A 19,785-nucleotide genomic window follows, 5' to 3' on the forward strand; every position below is an offset into this window, starting at 1 on the left:
TGATTGAAATCGGTTCAGATTTAGATATAGCTCCCATATATATCTTTCGCCCGATAGGGACTAATATGGTCCTAAAAGCTAGAGTTTTGACCCAATTTGGTTGAAATTTTGCACAGGGAGTAGATTTAGCATTGTAGCTATGTATGCCAAATTTGGTTGAAGTCGATTCAGATTTAGATATAGCTCCCATATATATCTTTCGCCCGATATGCACTTATATGGACCCAGAAGCCAGAGTTTTATCCCGATTAGCTTGAAATTTTGCACAAGGAGTACAATTGGTAGTATAGTCATGTGTGCCAAATTTGATTGAAATCGGTTCAGATTTAGATATAGCTTCCATATATATTTTTCGCTCGATATGGACTTATATGGCCCCAGAAGCCCGAGTTTTGGCCCAATTTGGTTGAAATTTTGCACAGGGAGTAGATTTAGCATTCTAGCTATGCGTGCCAAATTTGATTGAAATCGGTTCAGATTTATATATAGCTCCCATATATAGCTTTCGCCCGATTTACACTCATATGACCACAGAGGCCAATGTTTTGCTCCGATTTAGTTGAAATTTTGCACATGGAGTAGAATTAGCATTGTAGCTATGTCTGCCAAATTTGGTTGAAATCGGTTCAGATTTAGATATAGCTCCCATATATATGTTCTTCTGATTTCGACAAAAATGGTCAAAATACCAACATTTTCCTTGTAAAATCGCCACTGCTTAGTCGAAAAGTTGTAAAACTGACTCTGATTTTCCTAAACTTGTAATACATATATACGAAGCGATAAATCATAAATAAACTTTTGCGAAGTTTCCTTAAAATTGCTTCAGATTTAAATGTTTCCCATATTTATACCCTGCTCCACACTGTGGAACAGGGTATTATAAGTTAGTGCATATGTTTGCAACACCCAGAAGGAGACGAGATAGACACATGGTGTCTTTGGCAAAAATGCTCAGGGTGGGTTCCTGAGTCGATATAGCGATGTCCGTCTGTCCGTCTGTCCGTCTGTCCGTCTGTCCGTGAACACATTTTTGTAATCAAAGTCTAGGTCGCAGTTTTAGTCCAATCGACTTCAAATTTGGCACAAGTATGTGTTTTGGCTCAGAATAGATCCCTATTGATTTTGGAAGAAATCGGTTCAGATTTAGATATAGCTCCCATATATATATTTCGCCCGATATGGACTTATATGGCCCCAGAAGCCAGAGTCTTACCCTAATTTGCTTAAAATTTTGCACAAGAAGAACAATTAGTACTATTGTCAAGTGTGCCAAATTTTATTGAAATCGGTTCAGATTTAGATATAGCTCCCATATATATCTTTCGCCCGATATGCACTAATATGGACCCAGCAGCCAGAGTTTTATACCGATTTGCTTGAAATATTGTATTAACATAACACTTAGTCGTGTAGTCAAGTGTGCAAAATTTGATTGAAATCGGTTCAGATTTAGATATAGCTCCCATATATATCTTTCGCCCGATATGGACTTATATGGCCCCAGAAGCCAGATTTTTGGCCGAATTTGGTTAAAATTTTGCACTAGGAGTACAATTAGTAGTATAGTCAAGTGTGCAAAATTTGATTGAAATCGGTTCAGATTTAGATATAGCTCCCATATATATCTTTCGCCCGATAGGGACTAATATGGTCCTAAAAGCTAGAGTTTTGACCCAATTTGGTTGAAATTTTGCACAGGGAGTAGATTTAGCATTGTAGCTATGTATGCCAAATTTGGTTGAAGTCGATTCAGATTTAGATATAGCTCCCATATATATCTTTCGCCCGATATGCACTTATATGGACCCAGAAGCCAGAGTTTTATCCCGATTAGCTTGAAATTTTGCACAAGGAGTACAATTGGTAGTATAGTCATGTGTGCCAAATTTGATTGAAATCGGTTCAGATTTAGATATAGCTTCCATATATATTTTTCGCTCGATATGGACTTATATGGCCCCAGAAGCCCGAGTTTTGGCCCAATTTGGTTGACATTTTGCACAGGGAGTAGATTTAGCATTCTAGCTATGCGTGCCAAATTTGATTGAAATCGGTTCAGATTTATATATAGCTCCCATATATAGCTTTCGCCCGATTTACACTCATATGACCACAGAGGCCAATGTTTTGCTCCGATTTAGTTGAAATTTTGCACATGGAGTAGAATTAGCATTATAGCTATGTCTGCCAAATTTGGTTGAAATCGGTTCAGATTTAGATATAGCTCCCATATATATGTTCTTCTGATTTCGACAAAAATGGTCAAAATACCAACATTTTCCTTGTAAAATCGCCACTGCTTAGTCGAAAAGTTGTAAAACTGACTCTGATTTTCCTAAACTTGTAATACATATATACGAAGCGATAAATCATAAATAAACTTTTGCGAAGTTTCCTTAAAATTGCTTCAGATTTAAATGTTTCCCATATTTTTTTACTAAAATTGTGTTCCACCCTAGTGCATTAGCCAACTTAAATTTTGAGTCTATAGATTTTGTAAAAGTCTATCAAATTCTGTCCAAATCGAATGATATTTAAATGTATGTATTTGGGACAAATCCTTGTATATAGCACCCAACACATTTGACGGATGTGATATGGTAACGAAAATTTAGATCTACAAAGTGGTGCAGGGTATAATATAGTCGGCCCCGCCCGACTTTAGACTTTCCTTACTTGTTTTTTTTTGTCGTATGGACTAACTCACAATTTAGAAAACGATGTTAAGAAGTTTTAAGATACCACAACCCAAGTAATTCGATTGTGGACGACAGTCTTTCGTAGAAGTTTCTACGCAATCCATGGTGGAGGGTACATAAGATTCGGCCTGGCTGAACTAACGGTCGTATTTACTTGTTTAATTTAATATATACCACGTATGGACGTACAATTTAGAAGACGGTGTTAGGAGGTTTTAAGATACCTTGCCATCGGCAAGCGTTACCGCAACCCAAGTAATTTGATTGTGGACGGCAGTGTTTAGAAGAAGTTTCTACGCAATCCATGGTGGAGGGTAATTAAGCTTCGGCCTAGTCGAACTTACGGCCGTACAAACTTGTTTTTGAGTATATTCTTCTAAATTAGACAATGTGGCCAAACATTGTAACAAAACCCGCGTAGATTTAATTTCTGTAGCCCCCTGAGGAGCAATGTACAACCGAGCCGGCTCATGGAGAATAAATTTTATCCGATCCTGTTGACATTTCAGCCGATTCGGATGACAATGGGTCCATATCGATTCTTAATTATATAAAGTCCTCCGTATAAACCGATCAAGAACGTAGATGGCTTATTTTTGGTTGTTGTTGTAACAGTTTTTTGTGATTCCATCCATTTATATTACGCGGTTTGGTACATCAGCTTGTATCTAGATGAAGTATGTTAACTCTACGACTAGAAAAGGATGTGGCCAGAGTGATTTGGTGGTAAGTCGGGCAGATTTAGCTGGGCAAGCGAAAATGTGACGAGTGTTACATGGGTCTTAGGTGCAGATGGGACAAACGCCAGCTACGCTGCTTTCAATCACTGATAGGTAGGAATTGAGGCTGCTGCACTTGCCTGATCTTAGTTGGTTCAAAACTACCCTAGTTTGCTGTGGGGCTAGAGGCTCTCTTTTGTAGCGCTGGATATCGTGCTCTAGAGAATTTAGATCAACCCTGGGTGGTGGTTGTTTATCGATAAGATGGTGGTGGCGGGATGCTGTTATGACAACGTATAATTGTATCTACACCCAAAGAAGATGTATGATCACCTCCTAGAGCAAAACATTATTTTTGGACGGCGAACATGTAACATGTTTGTCGCAACCATGTTATTTTCTTGGACATTATGGATGTGATTTCGACAACCATTTTAGGTTTATGTGTGTACGCACTGCGATAATTTTTGCCTCCACATAAAGGTGATCCAGTGGTGTACTGCGGAGACATCTTTTCGCAGTTCTAAGGACAGCGTTTTGTCAGGTCTGTATATTATTTCACTGCGTATCACTTGTCTGTGGTGTCCACACGGGCGCTACATAGTTTGCCACTGACCGGCCAATTCTCTTATAGTTAGGTTAAGTTAGGTCATAGAGGATGTTGCCTACACTTAGAAAAAGGGATTGGTTCCCACTTAGACCAAGTTGATCTATTGTGTTTTCTCATAATTGTTTTCTCTCCTCTTCATCAATCGTATTCGAGTTTCCAGACGAGTTCCAAAATGAGATGTGTAGATCTTCCATCCCGAAGCCTTCATGAAGGCGAGTATATCCTTCAGTTTGCAGTTCCATACATCGGTAATATCCTGAAAGAAAAAGGAGCCCAGTATCTTGTTTTTTCTAAAAGATAATACTGGACACTGGCACAGAACATTTTAGAAGCCTAACGTCCTTTTCTTAAGTCATTGTATTTGATCCTGTAAGTATATAAAGACAGCGGGAAAAGACATCTGTAACGATTCTATTCGTTCCGCGCGCGCCTTCTTTAGCCAGCACATTAGGGTTTTTTCCCGGGAAAGGGATCCCGGGAATTCGCTATTTTTTCGTTTCCGCTTTCCCGGGAATTAAGTGCGGGAATTCCCATGAAATTTTCTTTACAATATTTTATATATAATAGAGGGTTTTATATGGCAAATGACAGTTGAAATTTAGTTAAAGTGGTTTTTGGAAGTATAATGTGAATGACTATGGTATCAAGTAGTAGTAAAGGGTGATACGGTCAAAATTTGGTCAATATAAACTTGACGTATTTCTTTCAATTTTGCGTTTAAAAACCAGAACACCCCTCATTTTGAAGGTGTGTGTGTGTGTAGAATGTTGCTCCTATTTTGATTTTGGAATTCACTCTTCAGTTGTCAAAATGCCGTCCAAGCAAGAAGAGCAGCGTATCAAACCTTTGCTCGCGCATCGCGAAAATCCGATCTACTCGCACGCAAAGCTGGCAAAATCGCTAAAAGTTGCCAAATCAACCGTTACAAATGTAATTAAAGTGTATGGGGAACGTTTGCCGACAGCCAGGAAGTCTGGATCGGGGGGAAATCGAAAACCGGAAGCCGCTGAGACGACAAAGAGAGTTGCCGGTAGTTTCAAGCGAAACCCTAACCTCTCTCTCCGAGATGCCGCAAATAAGCTGGGTGTATCGTCTACAACCGTGCATCGAGCCAAAAATCGAGCCGGACTATCGACTTACAAGAAGGTAGTGACTCCAAATCTCGATGATAAACAAAATACGACGGCCAAAGCGCGATCCCGGAGGCTGTACACGACGATGCTGACGAAGTTTGACTGCGTGGTAATGGACGACGAAACCTACGTCAAAGCCGACTACAAGCAGCTTCCGGGACAGGAGTTTTATACGGCAAAAGAAGGGGAAAGGTAGCAGATATTTTCAAGCACATAAAACTGTCAAAGTTCGCAAAGAAATATCTGGTTTGGCAAGCCATCTGTACCTGTGGCTTGAAAAGCACATTTTCATAGTTTCCGGGACTTTCAACCAAGAAATTTACGTGAAAGAGTGTTTGAATAAACGTATGCTGCCTTTCCTGAAGAAACACGGTTGTTCCGTACTGTTTTGGCCGGATTTGGCATCTTGCCATTACGGTGAAAATGCCATGGAGTGGTACGCCGCCAACAACGTGCAGGTGGTTCCCAAGGACAAGAACCCTCCCAACACGCCAGAGCTCCGCCCAATTGAGAAATACTGGGCTATTGTCAAGCGGAACCTAAAGAAGACCAAAAAAACTGCTAAGGACGAGCAGCAGTTCAAGGCAAACTGGCTTTCTGCGGCGAAGAAGGTGGACAAGGTGGCTGTACAAAATCTGATGGCAGGTGTCAAGTGTGAGGCCCGGCAATTCGGATTTGGAAAAGCGAAAGCCTAACTGAATATTTTTCCTGAATTTTATACTAATTGAACTTGAAAAAGAAATTTAATTTGATTTTTTAAATAAACGATTTCACCGATTTACACGCGTTTTCCCTTGACCAAATTTTGACCGTATCACCCTTTAGTTGACTTGTGGGACATACATAGTCGTAGATTCTAGCCCAGATTCTAACGGGCTCCCAATTGTTAAAAAGAAAGTTGCTTTTCCTAATGTATGATTGTCATATTTCTGTAAACCGGCATTCCGATACACTGGTAGACTGAGTAGACCTCTATAAAGGTAAAATGTCCCGTACCTTATGTAACCTACGTTTGCAATTGTGTAATTTCTAAATTTCATAATTATTGCAAGGATGTTTTAATGAAATATGAAAATTCTAACCTTTATTAAGATAGTTACTTTAATTTCAAGCTTATACCCCATACACATTAGGCTCGAAATCTATTAAAATTTGATTTTAAATCCGTTATTTATAAGGCAAATGACAGTTAAAATCTAATTAAAGTGGATTTTGGAAGTGTAATGTGAATGAGGTATTTGGCGATGGTATTTCGCTGTTGGGAATATTGACCAAATATGTGCACATAGTGACTCCGTTTTACGATGGTAAAATCGAAATAAATTTCTTTCATTTCCAAACAGTTCTTTAATGTTCAAAACATCCCTCTCTACTAATAGTGTCCTTCCGAAAACTATACCCAAAGAGACTGTCTTAACAATTGTAAACAATTTTTGTATTACAAAATATTTAATATTTTAGTATGATTTATGGCTGATGTAAGAGATCAACAGAATATATATTGTTAGTTGTCCAGGTAGCGCCTTATAACCATAGCTTTAGGTGATTTCTAATTAATTTAAATGTCTAAATGTATGCCACATCAAAGCAAGTTTTCCTTTGACCGGGATCCCGGGAAATTCGAAAAAATTCCCGCTTTCCCGGGAATGGAAAAAGTCCGGGAAAAAGAAAACCCTACATCCGACTCTTCATTACCCATTATTCCATAACGTCCAAGTACTGATACTATGGCACAGATTATTATTATGCTGTTCAGTGAGAGCTCTAAGCTATCTATGTTCGGATTTCCTAAGACCTTTATTGCTGCCTGACTATTGATGAAGAAGCTGTTATCGCTTCTGAATATCGGTCTCATCAACAGTAGTTCTGCAGCTTTCGCAATGACAAATACCTCCGTCTGAAAAATAATGCTTCAGCCATCAATTTTATATGATTCTTTAATCCCTAACTCTTCGCAGTAAATACCACTCCCAGTGCCTTCAACCTTTTCCTTTTCGATCCATCGGTATGAAGAGCACTCTCCCCAACCCTCTATATACATATACATGCTGAGTTGCCGTAAAGTCTGCCCTAATATCTTGCCCAACTGAAGAAAGGAGTTCCGTGTGTCTGCAATTCGCATTTCCGAGCGAGTCCAGGCTATTCAGTATCATGAGTATGAGATCCGCTGTTTACCTAATATGCAGATCAAGTGGGCAGAATCCCATCAGTATCTTTAAGAGCTGCGGTGGCCGTTGTTCTCGTTGCACAAGTCATATAAATATGGGCCGTACTGCTTTGTCCTGTTGAACTTCTGTATATGATTTTGATGGTTCGTAATCGTCCACCAGACGTGACATCCATAAGTAGCTACAAGGTTTATAATTGCTGTAAACAGCCAGTATAAGAGGAAGGGCTTTATTCCCCAATGTCCCCCAACCAACTTTTGGCATGCATACAGTGCAGTGTAGGTCCTAAATAATTTGAAAGACTTAATGTCGTTCCTTGAAAATTTGGGTCCTTAAAACCGCGGTTTTTTTGACCCCCTTGTGAAGAGCACTAGCTCCGTTTTCCTTGGGTTAACATCTAATCAACAGGTCCTTGTCCCGTCGGATAAAATTTTGTAAGGCCTCACTCATTTTATCTGAGATCGTGTCCAAAAATTTGCCTGATGCCATTATGACAATATCACCCGCATACGCCACTATTTTATCCCTTTGTTGTGCAGAAAAGTCAGAATTTCATCTACCATGAGTAGCCAAAGTAAAGGCGATATCACCACTCCTTGAGGACTACCTTGTCATAGTCGCGTTTCTTGTAAAGGGTGGTTAAATTGTAAGGGCCGATGTTGAATGTGAACCACACCTAAACGCCAAGTTTTTTTTCGAATTTTATATGACATTTCTCTATTTCAGAATTTTTCAATTTGAACCAAGGAGAAATACACAATCCAACAACGTGTTAAATGGTTCCAAGAAATGGCAACAGTGGATGATCAATTTTCGAAGAAAATCATCTTCAGTGATGGGGCACATTTTCACCTCAGTGGAATGAGAATCCAAGAGTGATTGTCGAAAAACCAATGCACCCACAAAGAGTGACTGTTTGGTGCGGTTTATGGGAGCCACCGTGGTGCAATGGTTAGCATGCCCGCCTTGCATACACAAGGTCGTGGGTTCGATTCCTGCTTCGACCGAACACCAAAAAGTTTTTCAGCGGTGGATTATCCCACCTCAGTAATGCTGGTGACATTTCTGAGGATTTCAAAGCTTCTCTAAGTGGTTTCACTGCAATGTGGAACGCCGTTCGGACTCGGCTATAAAAAGGAGGTCCCTTGTCATTGAGCTTAACATGGAATCGGGCAGCACTCAGTGATAAGAGAGAAGTTCACCAATGTGGTATCACAATGGACTGAATAGTCTAAGTGAGCCTGCTACATCGGGCTGCCACCTAACCTAACCTAACCTATGAGCTGGCGGCATCATCGGGCCGTATTTTTTCCAAAATGAGGCCGGTCAGGCAGTTACTGTGAATGGTGTTCGCTATCGTGAGATGATAACGAACTTTTTATGGTCCAAATTGGAAGATATGGATGTGGACGATATGTGGTTTCAGCAGGACGGTGCCACTTGCCACACAGCTAACGAAACAATGGCTCTTTTGCGCAACAAGTTCAATGGCCGCGTTATCTCACGTAATGGCGATGTCAATTGGCCGCCAAGATCATGTGATTTGACACCGTTGGACTTTTTTCTTTGGGGTTATTTGAAAGAAAAGGTGTACGTCGATAAGCCAGCAACAATTCAAGAGCTAAAGGATAAGATAATTCGGCACATTAACGACATGGAACCATTATGCCTCAGCGTCATCGAAAATTTGGACCATCGGATGAAGGTGTGCCACCGAGGTCGCGGCGCCCATTTGGCCGATATTTTGTTCCACACATAATTGAGTAATACCAATATATATATATATATATATATATATATATATATATATATATATATATATATATATATATATATATATATATATATATATATATATATATATATATATATATATATATATATATATATATATATCATAATAAAATAAAATTACAATAATTTCTTAAATAGTTTGCGTTTTATTCAAAATCAACATCGGCCCTTGAAATTTTAACCACCCTTTAGCATTCACATGTTGAGTGTTCGATAACCTCCCGTTCAGTTGATTCCTTATGTAATTATCCAATATTCTTTCTAGCGTTTTCAGCAAAAAAGACATTAAGCTAATAGGTCTGAAATCCCTAGCCTTATATTTAGTCAACAAGGTTTCTTTGTTCGCACTCCAAGTGCTGCCGGCAAGCGACTTGAGGAACTTATTTCAACCGCTGAATTTGCATCAATGGGCCCGGTTCCCACGATTGTACAGTTATCCTCATATGATACAATCTCGACGCCGTCAGGAGGGGTGGAATAGAGGATAAGTAGAGAATAAACAGTAGCGGAGATATTACCCCACCCAATTGTGGAAGCTTTAGTAGAACCAAACCGCAGTAGAGGGTTCATAAGATTCGGCATGGCCAAACTATCGGCCGTGCATAGTACATTTACATTCTGATAACAATCGCTAGTACAAAGTACGACCAAGCCGAAGCTTTTATACACTCCATTGGCATCATAACTCTGGTGCAGAAAATCTTTAATACGAGTAAATTAAAGGTTAATTAAAAAACTATCTCTACGCTGATGATATTCAATATTTATACTAAGATAATAAAGCATACACACAATTTACACGGTAACGAAAACACAACCCTCATTCTTTGTGTGGATAAATTTTATTTTTTTGTGTGAAAATGTGTGAAAGCAATATAAATATCAGATTCTATTGATATCTGGTCAATTGTTCACCATGGCTATTGTTTTGAATTGGCTATAACACTAGGTGCAAACTACACGATTATACTCTACCAGTATTTGGATCAATCCACGGCTACAATTATATTATTATTAAGGGGAAAACAAGTAAGTAAAATCTAAATTCGGGCGGGGTCGACTATATTATATCCTCCAGTTTATGGACCAATCAACAGTTACAATTATATTATTTTTAAGGGAAAAACAAGTAAGTAGAGTAGAAAGTCGGGCGTGGCCGACTATATTACACCCTTCATTCACAACTCCTTCAAATTTGGTTGGGAGCTATATTATGGTTTATATACCCATATACAAATATTTAAATATGGACCGATTTGGAAACAAATTTTTATACTTCTACAAAATCTAATTATACAATTATTATTCGAGCTTTATGGACAGATATAGATTAAGGAACATACAAAATCTCTAGATTTAAAATTTAAATCGGCTAACGCTCTGGGACGAAATACAATGTTAGTAAAAAACTATAGGAAATACAAAACTAGAAGCATTATATGCAATATGGGGTGGTATATATGTATTAGAGGTTTCGATTTTCAGAAATGTTCGAACGGCTATCCATCATTGGATAGCACTGTATTAAATTTTTACTACAAAATGGGTTTTATTTAAGACGTGAGGCCAGAAAAGATTTACACCTAGATCGTGTGATTTAACGTTTTTCGACTACTGTTTGTGGGGCTATGTTAAAGCTCAAGTCTAAAATATTGAAGCATTTATTCGTGTGACCGAATGTTGTTGCCAAAGTTGGACTAAGCGGATGGACTAAAGGGTGATACAGTCAAAATTTGGTCAATATAAACTTGACGTATTTCTTTCAATTTTGCATTTAAAAAACCTGAACACCCCTCATTTTGAAGGTGTGTGTGTGTAGAATGTTGCTCCTATTTTGATTTTGGAATTCACTCTTCAGTTGTCAAAATGCCGTCCAAGCAAGAAGAGCAGCGTATCAAAATTTTGCTCGCGCATCGCGAAAATCCGAGCTACTCGCACGCAAAGCTGGCAAAATCGCTAAAAGTTGCCAAATCAACCGTTACAAATGTAATTAGAGTGTTTGGGGAACGTTTGCCGACAGCCAGGAAGTCTGGATCGGGGGGAAATCGAAAACCGGAAGCCGCTGAGACGACAAAGAGAGTTGCCGGTAGTTTCAAGCGAAACCCTAACCTCTCTCTCCTTGATGCCGCAAATAAGCTGGGTGTATCGTCTACAACCGTGCATCGAGCCAAAAAACGAGCCGGACTATCGACTTACAAGAAGGTAGTGACTCCAAATCGCGATGATAAACAAACTACGACGGCCAAATCGCGATCCCGGAGGCTGTACACGACGATGCTGACGAAGTTTGACTGCGTGGTAATGGACGACGAAACCTACGTCAAAGCCGACTACAAGCAGCTTCCGGGACAGGAGTTTTATACGGCAAAAGGAAGGGGAAAGGTAGCAGATATTTTCAAGCACATAAAAATGTCAAAGTACGCAAAGAAATATCTGGTTTGGCAAGCCATCTGTATCTGTGGCTTGAAAAGCACATTTTCATAGCTTCCGGGACTGTCAACCAAGAAATTTACGTGAAAGAGAGTTTGAATAAACGTCTGCTGCCTTTCCTGAAGAAACACGGTTGTTCCGTACTGTTTTGGCCGGATTTAGCATCTTGCCATTACGGTAAAAAGCCATGGAGTGGTACGCCGCCAACAACGTGCAGGTGGTTCCCAAGGACAAGAACCTTCCCAACACGCCAGAGCTCCGCCCAATTGAGAAATACTGGGCTATTGTCAAGCGGAACCTAAAGAAGACGAAAAAAACTGCTAAGGACGAGCAGCAGTTCAAGACAAACTGGCTTTCTGCGGCGAAGAAGGTGGACAAGGTGGCTGTACAAAATCTGATGGCAGGTGTCAAGCGTGAGGCCCGGCAATTCGGATTTGGAAAAGCGAAAGCCTAACTGAATATTTTTCCTACATTTTATACTAATTTAACTTGAAAAAGAAATTTAATTTGATGTTTTAAATAAACGATTTCACCGATTTACACGCGTTTTCCCTTGACCAAAGTTTGACCGTATCACACTTTAAACAAAAAAAGGCCGATTAATTCAGTTTGACAAAATTAAAATAACATTTTGACAAAATTTTGTATAGTAATAAAATGTTGACAAAATTTTCTATAGTAATAAAATTTTGGTAGATTATTTTTGGGGATCGGCTATGTATAACTACACGCAAAAAAATAATTCTTTCCTCCCAAACGAAATTTTAGACAAACAAAGTTCCTTTCTCATTTGCTTTTCGCTGTAAGGAAGTGTATTTGGAAGAAAAGTATATACTTTTTGTGATAAACGTTTATTCTTTTCCAGGATGTAAAAACAATTTCATAAAGACAAACTCAAAAAAAAACATTGTTTTCTTGCTAATTGCATTTTCCCTCACATCCACGAGGTTTTTTAGTTCTTAGCACCTTTTTCTGTAACACAAACAATGTAGAAGAAATTATACGATTTTATACATTTTTAAAATTTGTTTACCTTTCGCCTGGACGGAGAATCGAACCGCGGACCATGCACTTTGTAAGCCAACACACTAACCACTGAGCTATGTACCTGTTATGGTCATCAATAGATAAATATACATATAAGTTATATTTATATAGCATAGCTTGCGGCGCCCACGAACCGAATAAACAAAGTTTATTTAACAGAAACAAACATTTAGTTTGGCACCGTGGAGCAGTGGTTGCTACGTCTGACTTGCATGCCAAGGGTCGTGGGTTCGATCCCTGCTTCGACCAAAGTTTTTTTTTTACATATATTGTGGATATGCTCGGAAGATTCCGAAAAATGTTCAACATTATATTGTAGTATATTAAATTTTGAAATGTAAAATGTGTCTTATTAAAGAACTAAAGTCGGAAAAGAACAGTGTTTGATATAAACGAAATGGGCTGTGTTGTTGTTTCAAAAATAACTTTTTTTATTGAAAAAAAAAATTTTGTAACAAACGAATTTTTTTGGTGATAAAAGTTTAAAATTTTCGAAGCAATTCAAAAAACTCTAACAAAAGAAAAACGTTTTCGGTACACGTTGTCCAAACGTTTTTTTTTTCTTTGCGTGTATATAATTAAGACCGGTATGAACCAATTTGGTTGTTGCATGGTTGTTAGAGACCCACGTACCAAATTTCAACCGAATCGGATGAATGTTGCTCATCCATGAGGCTCCGGAGGTTAAATCTGGGGATCGGTTTATATGGGGGTTATATATAATTATGAACCGATATGGACCAATTTTTGCATGGTTGTTAGAGACCATATACTAACACTATATACCAAATTTCAACCGGATCCGATGAATTCTGCTCCTCCAAGAGGCTCCGCAAGCCAAATCTGAGCGTAGGTTTATATGGGGGCTATACGTAAAAGTGGTCCGATATGGCCCATTTGCAATACCATCCGACCTACATCAATAACAACTACTTGTGCCAAGTTTAAAGTCGATAGCTTGTTTCGTTCGGAAGTTAGCGTGATTTCAACGGACGGACGGACATGCTTAGATCGACTCAGAATTTCACCACGACCCAGAATATATATACTTTATGGGTTCTTATAGCAATATTTCGATGTGTTACAAACGGAATCACAACGTTATTAAAAAGGATGGGGGGTATCATCCTATGGTGGAGGGTATAATTAAAGTTTTTAACATTAGGTTTATTTCGGTAGTGAAAGGGTTAAAAATATATATACACAAAGAACATTTCATTAAAATTTTTTCTACCAGTGTATGCCTAAGGTGAAACATAATATTTTTGAACAATACAAACAATATTTTGTTGGGACCAATCCTGAAAATATATATGTTTGAAGGAAAATGTGTTTGGGGTATATGTTACACACTGAAAGAAGAGTTTTCTTTTCTGAGGAACGAAATTTCAGACAACCAAAGTTTGCTTTTGACGCTAAAAATTTTTCTTTAAAAACGGACAATCATTGAAACATTTTTCATAAATTCGACTTTATCTGCCCTACAAGAAACTACTTTATAAGGAAGGGGAATTTCGTTCGTCTAAAATCTCGTTCTTGAGGGAAGTATTTTTTCTTTGGGTGCAGAAGCCATTTTTTTAGGGTGTTGTTTTTGATAGAATTTTACGATATTTCACCAACAATTACACTCCAATTGCCGTCACTTTTGAACTTTTCGCGGGAAGGTAAGTACTTCAATAGACGAACAATAAATTGCATTGCGAAAGCAAATTGTATTACTCTGCAAAATAGTTAACAAGATTTGTTTTGCCATTTTCCGCTTGTCACACTCGTTTCTGGTGAACATTGCTATGACCAAGGAGCCTAACATTTCAATTTTCTTTTCATTTCATTCCCATATTTTCTCGGTTGAAAAGCAATTTACTCGCATCCCATTGTTGTTGGTGTTCACATTGTAACAGGTCCTGTTCTAAGTCACCCACAGGATAATTGAAAAATAAGTGCTTGTGAGTGGAAAGCTGCGAGCCAACCAAGTGCCCCAGAATAGAAATAATAAACGAATAAACGTTGTGTAATAAACAAAATTTATATAAGCTTGGTCTGTTGTATTGGGATCTCAAGGACGTATCACTTTTACAATGATTTCAAAAAATTATGTTTACTTCCCTTGCGAAAGTGCAAATCCTTTGGATAACCTTGTGATGGGTAAAAAAATGACAACAGATTCAAATTTTAAATCAAATCTGATAAAATTTAAGACGGATAAAATTATATGGATAACAGCATATATTTTATTTTTGGGGCCCGTTTGCGTTATGAAAACAAACCCCAATATCTACGCTAAAACAAGTCCGGTTCCAAAGATTTTGTCTTTACACTAACGATTTAGGTAGTAATAGCGAGCCAAAGCATGGGAGTATTGATGTAAGGATACTTTAAGAGAGAAGTTCACCAATGTGGTATCACAATGGACTGAATAGTCTAAGTGAGCCTGATACATCGGGCTGCCACTTAACCTAACCTAACCTAAGGATACTTTTAAGGCAAAATTCTCTTTTTATACCCTAAACCACATAGTGGTCAGGGTATAATAAGTTTGATCGGCCAAAAAATGTGCCTACCAGAAATATTAATTTTAGACCCCATAAAATATATACCGATCGACTCAGAATCACCTCCTGAGTCGATCTAGCGCTTGGTGTCCGTCCGTCCGTCTGTCCATGTATTTGTAGTTCACAGGATTCCGGTCGCAATTATTAATCGATTTTGATGAAATTTGGAACAGGGAGTTTTTTGGACACAAGGACAAACGCTATTGAATTTGGAAGAAATCGGATCAAATTTAGATATAGCTCCCATATATATGTATCGCCCGATTTCGACAAATGGGGTCACGTTGCGCGTTTTTTCAAACTGATTGTCACCAAATTTAGCGAAAGGTAATCTTTTCCATTGCCCTTCAAGTCTGCAAAATTTCATCCAAATCGGTTCAGATTTAGATACAGCTCTCATATATATGTATCGCCCGATTTTCACAAATTTGGCCACAAAACCTTTATTTATCAAGCGATCTTACTTAAAATTGGCTAACTATATGTGCAAAAAATCATCGAAATCGGTTCAGATTTATCTATAGCTCCCATATATATGTACTGCCCGAATTTTCTAAATTTGGCCATAAAACCCTTATTTATTCACCGATCTTACTCAAAGTTGGCTAAATGTAATCTATAGCACTAACTACATGAGCAAAAAATCATCGAAATCGGTTCAGATTTAGATATAGCTCCCATATATATGTATAGCCCGATTTTCCCAAATTTGGTAACAAAACCTTTATTTATCAAACCGATCTTACTCAAAGTTGGCTAAATATAATCTTCTATAGCACTAACTATATGTGCAAAAAATCATCGAAATCGGTTCATATTTAGATATAGCTCCCATATATATGTATAGCCCGATTTTCCCAAATTTGGCCATAGAACCATTATTTATTAACCGATCTTACTAAAAGTTGGCTAGATCCAGTCCTCTATAGTACTAACTATATGTGCAAAATTTCATGCAAATCGGTTCAGATTTAGATATAGCTCTCATATATATGTATCACCCGATTTTCCCAAATTTGGTAAAAAAACCTTTATTTATCAAACCGATCTTACTCAAAGTTGGCTAAATATAATCTTCTATAGCACTAACTATATGTGCAAAAAATCATCGAAATCGGTTCAGATTTAGCTATAGCTCCCATATATATGTACCGCCCGATTTTTCTAAATTTGGCCATAAAACCCTTATTTATCAACCGATCTTACCCAAATTTGGCTAAATGTAGTCTTCTATAGCACTAACTATATGTGCAAAAAATCATCGAAATCGGTTCAGATTTAGATATAGCTCCCATATATATGTATAGCCCGATTTCCCAAATTTGGCCATAGAACCCTTATTTATTAACCGATCATACTAAAAGTTGGCTAGATCCAGTCCTCTACAGTACTAACTATATGTGCAAAATTTCATCGAAATCGGTTCAGATGTAGATATAGCTCCCATATATGTATCACCCGATTTTGAAAAATTCGCCCCTAATAACCTTATGTTTGACCATACAGGCCTCATTTCTTAACTGATCTTACTCAAATCTTGCACAAGGTAACCTTTTGTGGTATTAATCAAACCCGCAAAATATTATGCAAATTGGTTCAGATTTAGATATAGCTTCCATATATATGCATCGCTCGATTTTCCCTTATTTATTAACCAATGTTACTCAAATTTCAAATTTTGATGTACTAGCCGATCGTACTTATACGTACTTGTAGCTCTTACATAAGAATAGTGCTCGATTTTTACAAATTTGGATTTATTACCCACACTAATTTAACGATTTTCTCTTTTTTAATAATGGGCTCAATATTAGTGGCATACTAACTCCGTAGGCGCAATATCAACACAGCCAGTGTTGCTAGAAGTAGGGGAAATTCCCTATATGTAGGGTTTTTCTAATATTTAGCGTCTTGTAGGGACGTAGGGCCACAATGTAGGACATTTTCACTCAACACATTTTGTAATAATATTTACATTTTGGTGGCTCTAGAGGAGGAAATTAGAAGCCGGCAAGGCTTGATCTTTATCAATGTGTGGTAAACTTTATTCCTGTAGAGAATTTTGTCAACATTTTATTTCTATAGAACATTTGGTCAAAATTGTATTTCTATAGAATTTTTTTCAAAATATTATTTCTATAAAACAATTTCTCAAAATTTTATTTCTGTGGAATTTTTTCTCAAAATTTTATTTCTATAGAATTTATTGCCAAAATTTTATTTCTATAGAAAAATTTCTCACAAAAATTTGTTTATAGAAACTTTTTCCAAAATTTTATTTTTATAGAGATTTAACAAAAAAGATTACTAATTTGGGTAGAATTCTACCAACTGTGGCAACCGTGGTGGCAATACAAATTTATATTCTAAGTTATATACGTTGCATATTCATGTTTTAAGATAATAAAGTACTTAGAACCATTTTTGTTTTGTAAAATTTTTTAACGAAAAATATAGTAGGGAAAATTGTTTGGGAATGTATGGGAAAGTAGGGAACTTTTTTTGTCCTTGTAGGGTAAACCGGACATTTTCCGTGGAAACATTGACTATGAGCTATAGTCAGATTGACACAAAGCACCCATAGACATGTACCCCTTAATTTTCTTAAATATGGAACTGCGGTTTATCTCCCAGACCTATATGTTACCCCACAAATGCTTATGATTACTAATTCTGTAATGGTGGTTTAGGGTATGATATAGTCGGCCCCGCCCGACTTTCTACTTTACTTACTTGTTTTATATTTAAGTTTTTCGAACTTGATTCTAGGTAACAAATTTATATTTATTCGTTTCTTCTATTTTTTCTTCATGTGCAATTAAGGTCCTTTGAAAACGTGTTAACGACATCTTAAATTTTCAAATTCAGACTCGACTTCAAGTAGAAATTATGCAATGCTTCAAGTAAACATCGTATTTAAAATAAAGTGTTGAAAAAATCTCCTATTTTTAAACGCTTTTTTGCTTTGTTGTCTAGATGTAAAAAGACAACAAATTTAAAACCAATTCATTAATTTTAAAGCATTTTTTTAAATTAATAAAGTCAATAATTTCATGTTATGATATCCATTTTTAAGTCGAATCACTTAACTATAAGGACAAAACGACTTCATTGAAAAGTTTTTCGACTTTTGAACAAGAAAAAAAAAAACTTTATATCAGAGAAATGCGTCTTCTATGCTAAGCAAAAAACGCTTTCGTATTTTGGCCTCAAGACAATATTTATACTCTTCACCACTACTGTGGTACAGGGTATAATAAGTTTGTGCATTTGTATGTTACGCCACGAAGGAAAAGTCTGAGACCCATCGTTTAGTATACCGATCGTCTTAGAATTAAATTCTGAGTCGATTTAGCGATGTCCGTCTGTCTGTTTGTCCGTTCGTCTGTCTGTCTGTCTGTTCATGTATTTTTGTGCGCAAAGTACAGATCGCAGTTTAAGTCCGATCGTCCTCAAATTTGGCATAGGGTCGTTTTTTGGAACAAAGACATTCGCTATTGATTTTGGAAAAATCGGTTCATGGAAAAAATCCGTTAGATATAACTGTCATATATATTTATCCCCGATCTGGTCATAATTGGCGTGTTTGTTAACCCATGTTCTTCAAATTCCGTACATCCGAATATTTTATGAGTCTTGAAAAACTTGCAAAATATCAGCCAAATCGGTTCAGATTTAGATATAGCTACCATATATATCTTTGGTCCGATTTAGACTCATATGGCAACAGAGGCCAAAGTTTACTACCGATTTTCGTGAAATTTTGCACAGAGAGTAGAATTGATATTCTACACATGCTTGCTAAATTTGATTGAAATCGGTTCAGATTTAGATATAGCTCACATATATAGCTTTCGTCCGATTTGCACTTATATGGCCACAAAAGCCAGAGTTTTGCCGTGATTTGCTTCAAATTTTGCACGAGAGGTACGTTTAACGGTGTCGTTATGTGTGCCAAATTTGGTTAAAATCGGTTAAGATTTAGATATAGCAGCCATATATATTTATCACCGATTTGGACTTATATGGCCTCAAAAGCCAGAGTTTTGCCCTGAATTGCTTCAAGAAGTACGTTTAATAGTATCGGTAAGTGTGCCAAATTTGGTTGAAATCGGTTCAGATTTCGATATACCTCCCATATATATCTTTCGCCCGATTTACACTCATATGATCACGGAGGCTATAGTTATACTCCATTTACGTGAAATTTTGCAGAGATTGCAGAATTATTATTCTAACTATGCAACTCAAATTTAGTCAAAAGCGGTTCAGATTATATATAGCTCCCATATATACGTATAGAAGATTTGGGGAAATATGGTAGACTGTTTCATATTATAGACCCATTTTCAATGGGATTTTCCTCCAATTGACTGGATAGTTTCCACAGAGAATATATTAAATATGATATTTAAGTGTGTCAAGTTTGATCTAATTTGGTTCCGTTTTTTCCGGTTTATACAAATATGGCCAAAATTCCCACACTTGACACAAAATTCTGTGATGATTTCCCCATATCTTAGTCATATCCTACAGAACGGTTGAGTTTTAAATAAGGCTACAAGTCCCCGACTTGACCAAATAATATATCACAACCCACACTTGGCCATATATCTTGGCGGGATCTAAC

The 19,785-nt window shown here is 37.3% G+C and overlaps 1 protein-coding gene across 1 annotated transcript in view; it reads right to left on the reverse strand.

The window, feature by feature from the left end:
- Positions 1–7,947, reverse strand: part of LOC142239921 (uncharacterized) — an 18,047-nt gene extending 10,100 nt beyond the window's left edge. Inside the window, exons 1-2 of the mRNA XM_075311661.1 lie at positions 7,940–7,947; positions 7,438–7,531 (exon numbers count right to left, since the gene is read on the reverse strand). Of these exons, the coding sequence (XP_075167776.1) occupies positions 7,438–7,531; positions 7,940–7,947 (102 nt within the window). The remainder of the gene's footprint in view (positions 1–7,437; positions 7,532–7,939) is intronic.
- Positions 7,948–19,785: the final 11,838 nt, after the last annotated feature.

This window comes from Haematobia irritans, chromosome 5 (assembly GCF_050003625.1).
Source record: "Haematobia irritans isolate KBUSLIRL chromosome 5, ASM5000362v1, whole genome shotgun sequence".
NCBI lineage: Eukaryota > Metazoa > Arthropoda > Insecta > Diptera > Muscidae > Haematobia > Haematobia irritans.